The sequence below is a fragment of the Lethenteron reissneri genome, chromosome 31 (assembly GCF_015708825.2).
Source record: "Lethenteron reissneri isolate LAM-NWPU_2019-01 chromosome 31, ASM1570882v1, whole genome shotgun sequence".
Classification (NCBI taxonomy): Eukaryota; Metazoa; Chordata; class Hyperoartia; order Petromyzontiformes; family Petromyzontidae; genus Lethenteron; species Lethenteron reissneri.
This window is the reverse complement of record NC_083809.1, coordinates 6,741,237-6,757,357: the sequence shown is the minus strand read 5'-3', so window position 1 is coordinate 6,757,357 and position 16,121 is coordinate 6,741,237. Positions and strand designations below refer to the sequence as shown.

Here is a 16,121-nt window from a genome sequence, read left to right as displayed (position 1 = left end):
CCTGGTTCATAACAAAACCCAAGCCCAGAATCTCAGTCAACAATGCCGGCCGCGTGATCCGGCCACGTGCTCAAACCTCCGAACCACCCGGCCACCCCCATGATTCCTTAACATTTAACAACCGTTTTCTTTCATTTGGGTTTCTATGACAACCTGAAATTGTTGTTTTCGCAATCTTAGAAAACCTGACTACAAATACATTTGATAACTTCCTTTTGCCCCACCTTAGTTTATATATCTTGACAGCTGCTGGTTAATGTTCCATAATATAATTTTAATTACACATTCACGGGCACTGTATATCAGTGGATTTTCACCAGGAAAAAAATTAAAGACACCGAATGTGGCATAGAACTTTAAGGGGTTACCTTCCGTAAGCAATGCATGGCCGGTCAGTTGAACGACTAAGATAAGCCAGCTGAAATCTCAGTTCGCGACATACAGTGGGTCCTTGTGTAAGTGTTCGGCGCTTGTGGATTCTTGCAGGGAGCTGTAAAGCGATAGCCCCTGCATAGGGGTCTGCGAATTAGAGGTGGCATCCGGTGTGGAAATGTGCTGCAGCAAGGGCGCTATAAATCACGGCCAACTCTCCGGAGGTTTACTGCACAAAGGGCCACAGTTGACCGATGGAGAGAAATTGCCAGCATATCCACTAGGTGGCGCTCCAAAGGCTTCAACGGCGTCATAAAATCACTTATGGTGTTTCTTTGTGTGCTTATCATCGCCTTGCTTACAGAGCCCTGAACCACTGGTGAAAATTAAACATTCTAGCCATGGCTTAGGGAGGCGTTCATCCAGCAGTGAATAAAACCGGAATTATACTTATTCTTGGTTCTTTCAGTAAAGTCACGTAGAAGGGAAATAATAAAATAAAAAATATATAAAACAATAAAAATTCTCACGACGTTTCGACTGCAACACAAGCAATCATCATCAGGTGTGAAATCCACAGCAAGAAAATTTCCCTTCTACGTGACTTTACCGAAAGAACCAAGAATATGAATCCCTGCAGTCACGAAAGCTTTAAATCTAAATTTAATTATACTTGTTTACCCAAGAAAACCTCACCGAGGCTCAGGACTCTTTTTTCACGAGGGTCCTGCCAAGTTTTTGCAGGAGGTAGCGTGGATTGATATGCATATCCAAACCGAGTAACTTGCGGGTAATTTAAAAAATCTGCCAAATTTGGACCGTGAACCCAGCACACGATGGCGCCTACCCTTTCGGACGACTTCAAGGGGATCTTTAATGTCCACCGCGAAGCAGACAGCATGTATTTTTACGGACAATGCAGCATCATCTCGATCCATGGGCAGATAGTCCGTTGGTGGCCACTACACATCTCGTCATTTGGACAATGCACCACGCGGTATCAATCATTGTGGCCTCCGGATTCGAACGGCGAACCCTCTTCTTCGTCGTTATCACCACCACCACCGCTGCCGACGAGCGGTGAATTCGCAGCCGCTTCGGCGACAATAACCTCCCGAACACGCCCCCCCCCCCCCGCCTCACGGCGCGCTCGCTCACCTGTCGTAGCAGTTGAAGTCATCCAGCCAGCACCCCTGCCTCTCCAGCCGCACGCCACCCGACACGTTGCGCCACGACGCGTAGCAGTGTTGCCGCTTCTCGCGGTCGCCATCGCACGCCTCCGTGCCTCCGGCGGCCGTGCCCTCCTTCTCCCAGTTGAGGTTGAAGTAGACGCACTCGCGCGTCTCCACGAACGCAGGCGGTGGCCCGGCCAGCGCCAGCGTCAAGCCACCCGACAGCACGCCTGGAGCTGTGAAGGGACGAGGCAGCGCGATGGCCAAGGGTGCTTAAAAATATTAAACTATTTTTATTTTTGCCAGGTAAGGCCCATCGAGCTCTACAGCTCTTTTTTCAGAAGCGTCCTGGCCACAAATGACAGCAAAACGAAGTGGCTTATCACGTGGAAATGTAAAGCAACCAAATACTCGAATATGCGCCAAGTACTTTAGTGTCAAGACAGATCTCACCGCGATATGTCAATCCAAGCAGAATGTACGATGAGGCTGACCCTCTCGCACACGCAAACATTTTTGCGATCAGTTCATAGTTCCATCTGGCGATGCCGATTGATACATAGCACGGTTTGCTACATATGGTGCGAAAGCAGTTCAACATACATACAAAACTAAGTTGTTAGGTTTTTTTTGTCTTTACCCATCCCAATGACTTCCACGAAAGTAATCACGTATAATTTGAAACTTCGCACCCTTTCGCAACCTTCAGATGCCCTTTATGCATGATGTTGCCTCCCGAGTAAAGAAAATATGGTTAGAGGTGGCTGGCTGGCTGAAAAGGGCAGAGCACTGAGCTGGCACTGCTGAGATCCTGGGATTGAATTCAGTTTCCCAGATTAAAGCCGATGGTCTCAGCCCCAGCCACCAATGATTACAAAGAGACAATCACATTGAATATGATTGTCCACTGAGGTGGCAGGGTGGCTAAGAGGTCAGAGCACTCCACTGGCAACCCAAAGTAGGATATAAACTAAGGTGATGTGGAAAGTATTCACATTCAAATTGGCCAAGAATACATGCAGTTGGAGCATACAAACCAAACTGAGAGGGAACAGTCCATAAATGTAAGAGACATGGAGTGGACTGGTTGGCTCAGAATGTTAAGCCTGCACCACCAAAATACTGATTTTAATTCCAGTTTTCAGCTGCACAACTGTGATGAAACCGATTCTGTATACTAACCACTGTGCTACTAGGCCCCCAAGGAAATGCGTGAACACATACACACACGTGTACACAGATAATCTCTTAGTATGGTTGGTCTTGATTTAAAGTTTTCGTGACTACAGGAATCCATACTCTTGGTTCTTTCGGTAAAGTCACGTAGTTAGAAAAAAATAATAGATCACGACGTTTCGATCGTGACTTTACCGAAAGAACCAAAGAGTATGGTGACGAGGCAGTTGCTAATATCGGGAATCTATTGAGATTGGATAATTGACCATGTGCCATTGTGGCGTCTGAGACCACGACTCGCAATATGGAAAGTTGCGATCTCAAATCTCAGCCGTCATGCACCGACTGCGCCCCTCTGCTGTCAATATATAGAATGCACGTCACTGACACAGCGCCAAAGGGAGAAGAGCATGGCGCCACGCTCTTTGTAACGAGGAGACATTTTAACTATTGTTGGGTTCCTCAATTGACGGCCCCGTGGGCCAGATGTGGACTGCAAAGGCTGGCTCGAGTGGCTTGCGGAGGTGCGGCCTGCTGCGACATAGAAGCTTGTCGAGGTTTGCAAGACGAAAAGAGAGACAAAGGACACATCGAGATGAGAGCCGTAAATGGGAGGCATATTAATAAGATGAAAGCGAGAGGAATAACAAGGACTTTGGGAGGAGAGATTTTAATGGTGACATGTATAGAGGTTATGATGTTACGAGGTCTGACGAGTGATGATACATGGCCCACCAGCACACACAAACTGTTATTATGTGTGTGCCTATGTTTTGTCTCTCTCTATGTATCTCTGTGATATCTGTCTGCTTATATGTCTGTCTATATGTCTCTGGTTCTGTGTTTTATCTCTCTCTCAAATTTAGCATTGTCAGGAAGAACGTAATCAACCAGGTAGGGTGTTGACTGTTATCCGACTCTCTGTTGTATTACATTACATTTCTAAGTATACTAGATGTGTGTTTCTATTTCATTTATACCTGATGATGATTGCTTGTGTTGCAATCGAAACGTCGTATGCTAGTATTTAATTTATTACTTTATCTTTATAAGTGACTTTACCGAAAGAACCAAAGAGTAATTCCTGCAGTCACGAAAGCTCCAAATTAAGTTTGTTATTATGTGGCCCATGGGAAAATATAGTTGAAGAACCCTGGACTAAAGTATTTGACTGAGGCTATCATGGCACGCAATGAATGATGGGGGTCAGCACCAACCTAGCTCCAACCAATTCAGTATCTCCCAAGTACAGACGGTGAGACAATGCAAAAGGTAACTTGTTTTAAGTGGTGATGACCTTCGGAGGCCCTTGGAAAGATTCAGATGACGCATATCAAATATCAAAACACTGCCGTCTGCTGCAGAGCTTATCACGGGCATGTCACGATCTTGTTTGACCTCTCTAAATTAAACAAACACTGTTTCATCCAGCGACTGCCAAAAAGCCAAGTGGCTTTCATAATCGTGCTGAGATGAATGTTTCACTTTAAGCATCACATTGTTACTGCTGCGTAGACCAAAACATCCACTTGGAGGATTTTTCTCAAACATGTAACTGCGAGTCCATGTTGTTTCTGTTGCATTTTTAGGAAAACAAACTTCATTTGCTGACAGATTGTTTTTTTAAAGCATTATTTAACGTTTTTAAATTTTTACATCTTTCATCTGGGGTGAGTGATGGTACAGTGGTTCACGCAATACACTATGAGCTTGGCAACCCCAAGTTGGTTTCCCGACCGCAGCTAACATTAAAACCCCTTCACCAAACCACACTGACCAGGCCAAACAACCAACGCAATTGACAGATCATGGAGATGTCTTTGAGTGGATTGCGCTGAATTTGTATTATTCCATTAAAGAAACTCAGATTTTTTTAAAACAAATTGGCTATATTATGAACAAAATCTGTTCAACATTTTACACGGTCATCCGTACACAATCCCTAGCTGCGCATCAAGAATATTCAGTCTCTTTAGTGCACGCAGACTGGGCAAATGCTAACCGACAACAGCACGCCACTATTTGCCACTACATATAAACGATGGCAGATCAACAGGAGACGATGTATATCTGTTGCAATTGGCTCAGGCAGACGGCTACTAAGCACCATTTGACACCAGACCCACAGTGATGAAATGACCCACTGAGAAACTGCAGATTCAGGGTCATTCACCCTGTGTGATCAGATGAGAGTACAAAGCAGTGAGTGATAACAAAAACAGCAACAGCAAATCCTACTGTGTTCACCCCCACTCCCAAAACCACAAAAATCTAACTTTCATTGCCAACGATATTATATTGCATGGGTTATTAGACTTAAGCTGACGAGTGACATCTTACTCTCAACGCTGCACCCCCAATCCCGTCGGTCCCTTCCATGCCTTCAACCCACACTGACCAGAATAATGAAGTATGGTCATGGTTAAAGAACCAGCGTCAAGTACTGTCCAGGTCAAACATGTAGGGTCAAACAATAACGATGACCGACATGGCATGGGGAGGCCTTCATCCAGCAGTGGACTGAGAAATGGACTGCACATGGCCAATATTCCCATGCAATTGTACACGTAGCATTGCTTTGAAATTGTTAAACAACAGGACGACCTGCCTTAACTCGGCAAACATGCATCTTGGCCAGGGCAATCATTAAAAAAAAGAGGACAGTCAAAAGTCAATAGTTGGGTTAATAAAGGTCAGTCCCACACACTGTGCTTACACCAACGCGTACAAAAGCGCATTGGGGGCAATTCTCAATGTCTGGTTGCATCTCCACCCAAAAATGGCTTAATTCTGCAACTAATGACACGGGATCCAATGCAGCCGTCAATTATTAGGAGACTGTGTACTTTCAACTGCTGTGCTGTAACCACAATGCACAACTGGAAAGTTGAAATAGAGTTTGTTTTAACCGAGCTACTGGTGAGCACGAAAAATAATTGGCACAAAGGTCCAGGTGCAGCCCTGCAATTTCTTGCTCGCATCAATGCTGGCAGAAGGGCCTCTACTCGAGGGAGTTCTTGGGAGCCCCTCTAAGAGGGTAGTTTTCCCCTATCATACCACATGGGACAAACACCCTGGAAGAGGTGGGAGTAGCCATATGTGTGGTGTATCCACTTCTACTGCTGGGGTGGGCAGACGCAAGGGAAGAGCATTTAAGAGTTTTGCCCAATGCTTCAACTGGCATCCAAGACATAGAAATGGCAACGTCTGGATTGCAAGTCGAGTGCGATAACCATTACACTAAGAAAGCATCCTACACTAATCGCATTTGGCAAAAAAGCGACATTAATTCTACAACAAATATAATAAAGGTAAATATAAGAATAACAAATGCATATATATTTCATATACAATGCAGCAATTCCTCAATTGAGCAGGATTTAGAATTTTTATACCCCCATTATGGTGCAAAAATCACGAAAGAACCCATAATTTATAATGAATTCTGGCACGAGTAAGTTGCAGGGGCGTATTGCAGGGGCACATTTCAGTATTTATCCAAGCGAGTGGTAATGCCGGCAATTTACAAATGCGCGCGTTAATCACTGCGTTGGCGTTAAGCGAGTGCTTTTTTCTAGGAACCGAAGCAAAACGGTTTCTGCTAATGATCACAATTTAAACAGTGCCTTGCATGCATGCGTGCCAGCACGTGACATACGGCAAGCAGGTGTTCCGAGACACCTAGGCCAGCTGTTGATGTGCTTTCCATCACCACCGGCTAATTACAGGCAACCGTGGCAGACAGCACGCTCTTTAATCCATTTCCACCAGTTGTTGTTCCCATTCGACAATTCTCGCTTTAAAAAGCCAGACTTTTGCCTGGTTGGTAAGCTGCAATGGAGGCTGCTAGAACGTTTTTATGACATGCATAATACTATTCTTGGTTCTTTCGGTAAAGTCACGTAGAAGGGAAATAATAAAATAATAAAAATATAAAACAATAAAAATCAAGCAAGAAAATTGTTCTTGCTGTGGATTTCACACCTGACGATGAATGCTTGTGTTGCAGTCGAAACGTCGTGAGAATCTTTATTGTTTTATATTTGTATTATTTTCTTATTTCCCTTCTACGTGACTTTACCGAAAGAACCAAGAATATGAATCCCTGCAGTCACGAAAGCTTTAAATCAAAAATACATGATACTTTTAAATGGCTCAACAATGCCATTAACATAAGAACTGTGGTGAGATTGTGGTGGCATATGCAAAAGAGACATGTATGTATGCTGCACTGGTCCGTAACAAATGCAAAATGTGATGAGAACACATTCGATGGGGCTAATGATGCCATTGAATCGATTGTAAAACTAAACATGATTATAATTCGTGGAAATACTACGATGGCATGATTGTTGCATGATGCTGATAATGATTGCATTATAACAATTTCATAAGAAATGGAAGATGATGGATGCACAGTGATGGTGATGAAAATGATGATGGGACCCCCATGACCGCCGTTATCTCTAAAAACGTAGAGCTCTCCTTCGATAGTCTGGTGAATTCAAACGCAATAAATCAAAGCGACAACAATTTTTCAAGCTCCAAGCTAAATTCGTGAGTTCTCAACAGTCGCGGAGAGAGAGAGAGCCCTGAACGGGATCGCTCATCTCCCCAACGGTGCCGTCAAGCAACTCACAGCGGCGACGAGCAAATTGACAGCATTCACAGAGCTCCTGACGGATGTCACAGAGCCTCCGATAACACAACTGCACTACACCGCCCCCCCCTCGTGCACGCTTAAGATGGAAAACAGATGTGCGCTCTCAATGTTGCGCACCTGTTTATCCAGTCAGATCACATGGCCGAGCAATAACACCATGCTCACACGCTACCATCGCTCAACATCACTCTGCTGCTCATGGCTGGAAGGTCTCGCAAAAAAAAAATCATTTAAAATAAAAATTCTTAGAAGGTAGAATGTCGTTTTTTTTTTTTGGGGGGGGGGGGGGGGGACTGCTGTACACTGTACTGGGGTGTTGGATAATATAAAAAAACACATTCCAGTTACTTTCAATAATTTGGTGCCAGTTTGTTCACCCTATGTGACATAATACCCACACAGTAACGCGTAGAAAACCAGCAACTTGCACGCGTTCCTTCAATTTTATCACGAAACTCCATGGGAGGAAGGGAGGAAAATTACTTGGCACACGACTGATTGGGATCATATATTTTTTTAATGTTTAGCATGAGACCCACAAGTTGGTTGATCCTGCTTTACAAATTAAACCAATCAACGTCTGCGTTGATTGAAATATTTGATTGACTTTGGCTTTCAGATTCTCCTAGTTATTAAAAACACACTGGAATAGTTGTATCAAATTAAATGTTACTAGCCCTTCCACGAGAACTTCATTAGAATGTACTTCAGTCACTCAGTTACGATAATCTACGTTCATTAGGAAATTCAAGGGGGGGCTCATCTGTGATAGCGTCACTGTGCTAATGGTAGAAATTACACATTCCCATGGACGAGGCCAGTCCATTCACTGGACAAACCACTGTTCAGTATTTTCCACAAACTTAAATACTGCATAAACCCTCAGGGTGGATGATTTTATTTAACCAGTGTTTACATGAGCACATACGGTCTTGTTTATTACCGTCTACTTTCTTATTGCCACATGGTAAAAAAAGGGGTAAAGGTTCAGCCCTGCAATGTCTTGCTCAAACCACTGCTGGTGGAAGTGCCTCAACTAGAGGGAGCTCTATAGAGCCCATCTAGAGGGTACTGTGGCCTCGCCTTCCATGATGACCACGTGTCTTGGAAGAGGTGGTAGTTACCCACCCCCCTATTTACCCCAGAACATGTGACCTGCCAATCAACTGCGGTTGTTTCCATTTATACTACTGGGTGGACAGAGAGAGAGGGGGGGAACGATTAAAGAATATTGCCTATTGTTTAAACTGAAATGCCAGGTGATTAAATCGAGCCAGCGACCTCTGGCTTGGATGGTTCAGTGTACTAACCATTACACACTAAGGCAGCTTGCCATTACTGTATTACTGTTGTGTGGTAATGTAATACATTACAAATACAACGCATGTGGCGTGCATGCCCGGGTGTGTGCGTGCGTAGTAGCTTAGCGGCTAGTGGTGGTGTCGCGGTTAGCGCGCTTCGCTACGAATCCGGCGACCCGAGTTCAATTCCCGCTCAAGGCCAACACCCAGTGACAATTATCTGAACCGGTCATGAGCCTCCCACTCGATTGACTCAGCCTCAAATGAGTTCATCGCCACTGCGGAGACAAAGGCGGCCGGGCGCGTGGTGCTGGCCACCCATCACCATCATCGGGTACCGTGCCAGCCTTCATAGGTGCTCGCAAACAGCACTTGCCCCAAACAGTCTGCTAAGGCTATAAGGGTGTGTGTGTGGGGGGGGTTCTTTGTCTTTATTTGTGTACGTGCGTGTGCGTGTGTGGTGACCTAGTGCGGATTGGCCAGGAGCCAGGGGCTCGGCACACACATGGCTGAGAGAGCGCGGTGCGTGTGCTGCTGATGCTGCCGGGCCGTTTATCCCAGCAGCACGCTTATGAAGTCGTAAGCACACTCGGATCTTGGCAGAAAACCAGCGCGGGCCCAAGGTACGGCACACTTTGTTTTGTCAAAATAGTCCACACGGGGTCCCCCCCCCCCCCTGTTCAGAACGGGCGGATATTTAATTTGTCCCATACTAAAAAAAAAGAGTAGGTTAAAGTCCCGTTCTTTGAACAACAAGAGCCGCACGGATGTTATTTAAAAAAAAAAAATTAAGGGAACAGTTATTTACAGCCACTTGTCAAGCAACTGGTGTGGGGAGTTGTACTTTATCATGCTGGCCAGTGCGGGATAGTGAAGTTATTATATGAAGTAAAGAGATGATTTGTCAGTAATCCAACCTACACTTGAATCGTCGGCCATGCCACTGTTAGCCATGGCTGGGAAACGAACTCCAGTCACAGGGTTCATCACGCAGTGTGATCCATTGAGCCCATGCCAACTCACTTAAATATGATAGCATATCATTCAACATTCATTGCCCATATAAAGCACTTAAGAAAAGTGAGCTTGGCCACGGCATGTTGCTACTAGGAAGGGATGACAGCCGTGAGTCGAGTATAGTGTTGGAATGGCAGCCAAGGAATGGAACGTGACCGAGAGGAAATCCTTCGCAGCACCGAAACCAGCTCACGTGCAGTCACTGGGTGGATTACTAACGGCATGCTGCTCCAGATAAGGCACTTTGGAACGTAAGACGCACCCCACAACTTGAAACCTGTGCACAGTGCCAAAATTATACAATTTTGGTCACATACACGCACATCTACTGGATTAGAATATGCCCCCCCCCCCATATTTGCGAGCAAACACATACGGCGACTAAATGTGCGTCTTATAATCCATACAATACGGTACATTACATAATCGCGATATAATACAGTAACCAGTAGCTTGGAGAAGCCTTCATCTAGCAGTAGATATTGACCATGGGCTGATGTCGATGGCAAAAAAAAAACACTGCTACCACTATACTTCTGCCAATTCGCATGGTAACAATTCTTCTCGGGGCCCATAGAATAAAACAAGGCGTTTGGGTCTCAAAAGGCACAATGCTCTTTCAGAGCATTATTTATGGCCCTGTTGCAGACCCTTGTAGATCACAATGGCTGAGGAGAGGAGGTCTCTGGAAATTAGACTATGGCAACATTTTTGTCTCCCTCTCTCTCTCTCAATGCAGACACAAAACAATGTTATTCTCTGTAAACTTTATACTTTTAAAACGAGGAGCAACGGTGAATAACTCTCCACAACACACATAGGAATGTTACTTGTTTTTAGATGCTATAAATAAAAAAAAGTTACGTTTTTATTAAAGATTGCTCTGGGCAAGCCATGCATAACATAAAAACAATTGCCCAGTGGTGTATTGTATAACATTTGTTATATTGTATACATACACGGCAGTGTATAATTTAGAGAACATACATCTAAATGCCAAATGTTAGAGGTCTCAGGAAGGGGTTTAAAGTACCGGCGGTTTTCGCAGTTATGCTGTATAGCTTTCCGATAGGTTTTCTGGGTTGAACCACGTATTGTTCTGCAAAATGTCTGATGCTTCGCTCCATGTGCCGTGGGAGCGCCTTCAAATCCGCAAAATTGAGTTCCTAAAATAAGCTTCCGCTAGGGCACAGAAACATTTAGAGGGCTCCGAAGAACACGCGGTAAAAACCTGAGAACACATCCGTACGGTTGACGTACACTTACATGTATGACAATTCATTTATTTTACCCTTTCAGATGTGGACTTAACATTTCAGAGAGGCATAGTAAACTATCATCTTTCTTGATGTCAAGTGTTTTGGATCCGAATTAATATTTAATATTTGGAGATGGTGACCTTTCCTACCACAACGACTTTGTAGGCTCCCGTATACCCAACAAAAAATGGTTATCATAACTTGCCAAAAAGACATTAATCACACTCTGCCACTGACATGAATATGTACAGTATATATAAAATACATGTACATCCCCTTTTGTGAATCCTCTGCAGGATGAGAGCCTCCCCATGCCATGTGTGTCACTGGGATTGTTCGACCATACTTCACCATGCTGGTCAGTGCAGATTGGTGAAAGCGGGGAACATTGACGCAGGGACATAGGGGTAAAGTGCAACGGATTTTGCCGTGCTGACATCTTCTGCCCATCACGTGGCCCCACAGTACTGTGACAACCTGGTGTTTGCGAATGGTGGCCATCCATCCAAGTGTATCGGAGCTCAAGCCTGCCTAATCTTCTGAGACGTGATGAAATTTGGTTGCATTCCGTGTGATTTATACGACTGTCTCGTATGCCAACACGAACTGCCGTGGCAAAACAGATACCGTAGTGGTTATGGCCAAATAAGTCAATGGGTAGACTAATCCGGCCATATGAATGGGGAAAGGTCCAACATTTTCTCAGGGATGTAAACAGGATTTTAGTACCACCTCACAGTGCCTAAACAAAATACTATTAAACTAGTCAGTGGTACAGAGTCGCCGAGCAGACAGCAAACTCACCACAAACTATTCCATTATAGGTTGGCTTCTTGATAAGGACTAATTCACCAACCCGAAATGACCAGTGAAGTATAGTAAGGCAAACCACGAGTCAAACACATCCACCGTTGGATTAACAAAAGGCTGTAAATATAAATTTCAAAAACATGCCAAACTTAACCATCCGAAAACAAGTCACTAACTAAAAAATGTTTTTCATTTTAATTTCTCTTCAATTAACTTTATAAGACAAAGTATGTCTTATAGTGTGTACGTATAAAGTAATGGTTTCTTTCTGGCCAGCACAAAATTAACATTAAAATGGTATGCCCATTAACTACATTACTCAATGTTTTATATTTTTAAAAAATCTATGATGCATTAATCAATGCACAATAATGTCTACTATACATTTGCTGTAATTGCAACAATTTTTGCCAGAAATGTTTACTTCCTGGGAAAACAACCTTCCAGGATATTATTACTAGACGAAGCCATACACATTTAAATGTGCAGTGTACTAATATAGTAGATTACAGTGCAAAACAACACTCTTAAACATATGATGAAAACCATTATACTCTAATGTAGTACCGTATTGGGGCGTAATAATGGCCAATTGTCTTTGAGGGTGACATATGGCAAGCGATTTGTAGCTCACACCAATTCACTCCTCCATCACACAGTGAGCATGTCCACTCTGATCACATTTGACTCTAGTTCACAAGAGATAACAGTTCAGACCATGACACACCATCACCATCAATGTAACCAAGATCATCAATCACCACAATCATCATCACCACCACAATACCAAAAAAATCATAGCATTGCAGTATTATAACCATCACACGGTAATTATCTATCGATATTGTTATCAATAAGTGTATCAACATCACCAAAATTAGCATTATGATCAGAAAATCATTATTACAATCATATCACCACCGTTACCATCTTCCAGGCCATCCACATTCAAATATCTCCTCCACGTGTAACATCTTCACCATCATCCCTCTTACCGATACACACCCTTTTACCGTAGTTACAATCACCACAATCATCAACATAACCACAGTAAGTTCACTACCATCGTTCATCAAAACGTTTACCACGATGACCACTCTTTTGAACAACCTATCCGCGCCACCTTCTGCATCTTCACCACCATCAGCATATCAGGGCCATCAATCTGCTCTTGCACCCCTGTCCAAGTCACTATCAGCACAACTGCATCACATTACCATGACGACCATGACTACCTCGGTTCAACCAGCTCATCCAAACACCACAATTACCATCAAACAACCATCACCACCCTCCGATTCTAATACCGCCACCATCACTTAACTAGCAGATTTCAGAAGCATTAATACCAGCAAATCATCACATGGCATCACAAAACCAACATCACCAACCATTGCGAGACCCACATCACCACCATCACCACAATCACATCACCACCATCACCACAATCACATCACCAGTACCACGACATACACAATAATCGCCACCATCATTACCACCACCACCACAATGTTCTTCACCATTACCACTCATTGACCACCCTATCACTTCACCTCGAACACCATGCAATTATCACCTTCACAAGCATCATCGCCACTACCAACACAACTCTCTCTACACCACCACAAAAGCACCATTATAAATAACCACACCATCAAATCACCAACCATTTCAATCACCATCAACAACACACACATCACCAGTGCCAACATCACCCTCCCATCACCACACCACAATCAACATCCCTTGCTTACCCGCTCGTCGGCACATCATCACCACCGTCATCAGCCGAAGTATCAAGCATCTCCTGGGCCCCATTGTCGAGGAGGATGATGATGATGAAGATGATGAAGAAGTTGTTGACTTTTGTGGTCCAGACAAAAATAACCCCCCCCTCCCGAAATAAAACCAAGATCCAACAAAAACTCGCCACTTAAATAGTCACTAAACGGAAGAAAAAAACTGTAAAATAAAACAATGCGTTGACGATTAAAGTCACGAAGTTAACATTCGCTGAAGTTATTCTTCGCTACTAGAAACAAGTAAAAGTCTCATTTCACCGCTCGCTCGCTCTCTCTCTCGCACGGCCTTGCGGGCGCACACAACGCGTTGTGGCCGCGAGGAAAGTTTAAATAAATGTTTAAAATAAAAAAGAAATAGCCCACGCCGTAGGGAAAGTGAATACGCTTATGACTGCCTAGAAAATAAAAGGCCACGCGTGGTGGTTGGCGATGATGCAGCTGGGATCAGCCCAGGAGCGACGGCGCGGTTTGGTGCCACAATGAGAAACGGCTCCATATCTCCTCGGCGAGAAGATGGTGGTGGTGGTGGTTGGTCTTCTCCTCCTCGTCGGTGGTTGTCCTCCTCCTCCTGGTCAAGATTGGTGGCGGTGGTAGTGTTGTTGTTGTGTGTGTCTGTATGTACGACAATGATCGTTGTTGTGGTGGTTTTTTTTCTGAATGGTGGAAGTTTGTTGCGTGCTTGCAGGCGATTGTTCGTGTTGGCTCACTGGCCCAACCAGCTCTGCCCGCCTCTCTCCCCTCTCTCTCTCTCCCCGTGCGTGTCAGGGCGAGGTGGAGGGGGGAGGCAGCAGCAGCAGCACGAGGAGGAGGAGGAGTTTGAGCTCCCTGGAGTCGAGAGAGAGTGGGGGGAGAGATGGGGCAGGGCCCCGGATGTGCGGTGCCTTTCATGTGCGAAGCCGGCCCCCCCCCCCTGCACCCACCCCTCCCCACCCCTCCCCTACCCCCCACCCCCTCCCCACCCCCCACCCCCTCCCCACCCCTGCACCCTCCCCTACCCCCCCACCCCTCCCCACCCCTCCCCTACCCCCCACCCCTCCCCACCCCCACCCCTACCCCTGCACCCACCCCTACCCCCCCACTCCTCCCCACCCCTCCCACTCTCCCCTACCCCCCCACCCTCCCCTACCCCCCCACCCCTACCCCTCCCCGCCCACCCCCCCACTGCCCTCTCCCACAAAGACAAAGCTGCCCCGTCTAGCCTTAGCGGACTGTTGGGGTGGGTGGGGGTGTGTGGAATGGACAGGGGTTGATGTTAGCGAGCACCTATTAAGACCGGCACGACAACACCTACGAAGGGGGGGGGGGGGGGGTCAGCAACCACGCCTCACTACCGCCTCTTTTATATCTCCCCCCAGCGTTGATTACACACCGTACCAGCTTCTCGTTTTAAGGCCGAGTCGATCTAGGGGAGGAGGAGGAGGCCCAAGAGCGGTTCAGAGACGTTGGCCATCGATTGGCGCTAACCACTGCGCCACCGCTCCCGCATCACAGGAACGCCAGAGGCTGCGTCCATGAACTGCCCATTGTATTTTAGCGCGGTGCCTATTGTTATTGTATTACCATAAGCCTAATTATTGCTACTATTGTTATGCGCACAAAACATTCGCCTATTCAGATACTGTACTTTGTTCACTGCCTTTCATCCCAACTCTACCCTCTGCAACATAAAACAATAATATATAGTATGTGTGTCCTCTAGTATTGTAGTTTATTGACACACGAAATGTGCACAGTATAGCAAGAGGCGGCTACATCACATCGGTTATGGTATTAATACTACAGTACTCTATCCTGTATAGTATTGAAATATCTTATAATTACTGCTGTTCTGCATTACTATTTTACTGTATAGTGTGCAATGTGAAACAGCCTATTCAAGTGCAGATCCTGCCATGTCACACTAATTAGTGTTACAGTATAGTAGTGCTTTTGTCATTACTCTTGCGTTATATTAATGTGGCGACAACTCGTGAAATCATACTTGATGATGTAGCTCTTATATCACAAGATTTGTCAATACAGTTCTACACAACCACTCACTGAAGACCAACACAATCACTGAACCCACCATGAATCCACCCCATAATCCACTCACTAAACTACACACTAACTCTATAGCCACTTATAAAACACGTACTAAACCACGCTGTAAACGTTAAGGCAAACACTAAACCATACGTTAACTAGTCACTTAACCACACACTAAAATGCACCGTTAATCACTCATTAACCCTCTCACTACACCGCATAAAATCACACACTTCCGATTGTAGGAAGATATGCACTTTTAAATCAATATTGAAAACTCATTTATTGAGAACCGCGTGTTGCGTTTAGTTTGTCCTTCCGCCACACCTCCGTTTAGCACGGTTGGCTACGTACGGTGCGAAAGAAGTCAAACATACGGAACATACATACACTCATCCTATTCCTCCGTGTACAATTTCTGCACTACCCCCTTCTTCATAATAATCATCACGTGCTGAATGAAGGCCTCCCTAAAGCCATCTTCCCATCTGCCATGGTTCCTGCAGTCGAACAATCCATCT

At 45.0% G+C, this 16,121-nt stretch overlaps 1 protein-coding gene across 1 annotated transcript in view; it reads right to left on the bottom strand.

The window, feature by feature from the left end:
- LOC133349725 (activin receptor type-2B-like) overlaps positions 1-14,337 on the bottom strand; it is a 35,916-nt gene extending 21,579 nt beyond the window's left edge. Inside the window, exons 1-2 of the mRNA XM_061563419.1 lie at positions 13,525-14,337; positions 1,531-1,780 (exon numbers count right to left, since the gene is read on the bottom strand). Of these exons, the coding sequence (XP_061419403.1) occupies positions 1,531-1,780; positions 13,525-13,588 (314 nt within the window). The 5' untranslated portion in view covers positions 13,589-14,337. The remainder of the gene's footprint in view (positions 1-1,530; positions 1,781-13,524) is intronic.
- Positions 14,338-16,121: the final 1,784 nt, after the last annotated feature.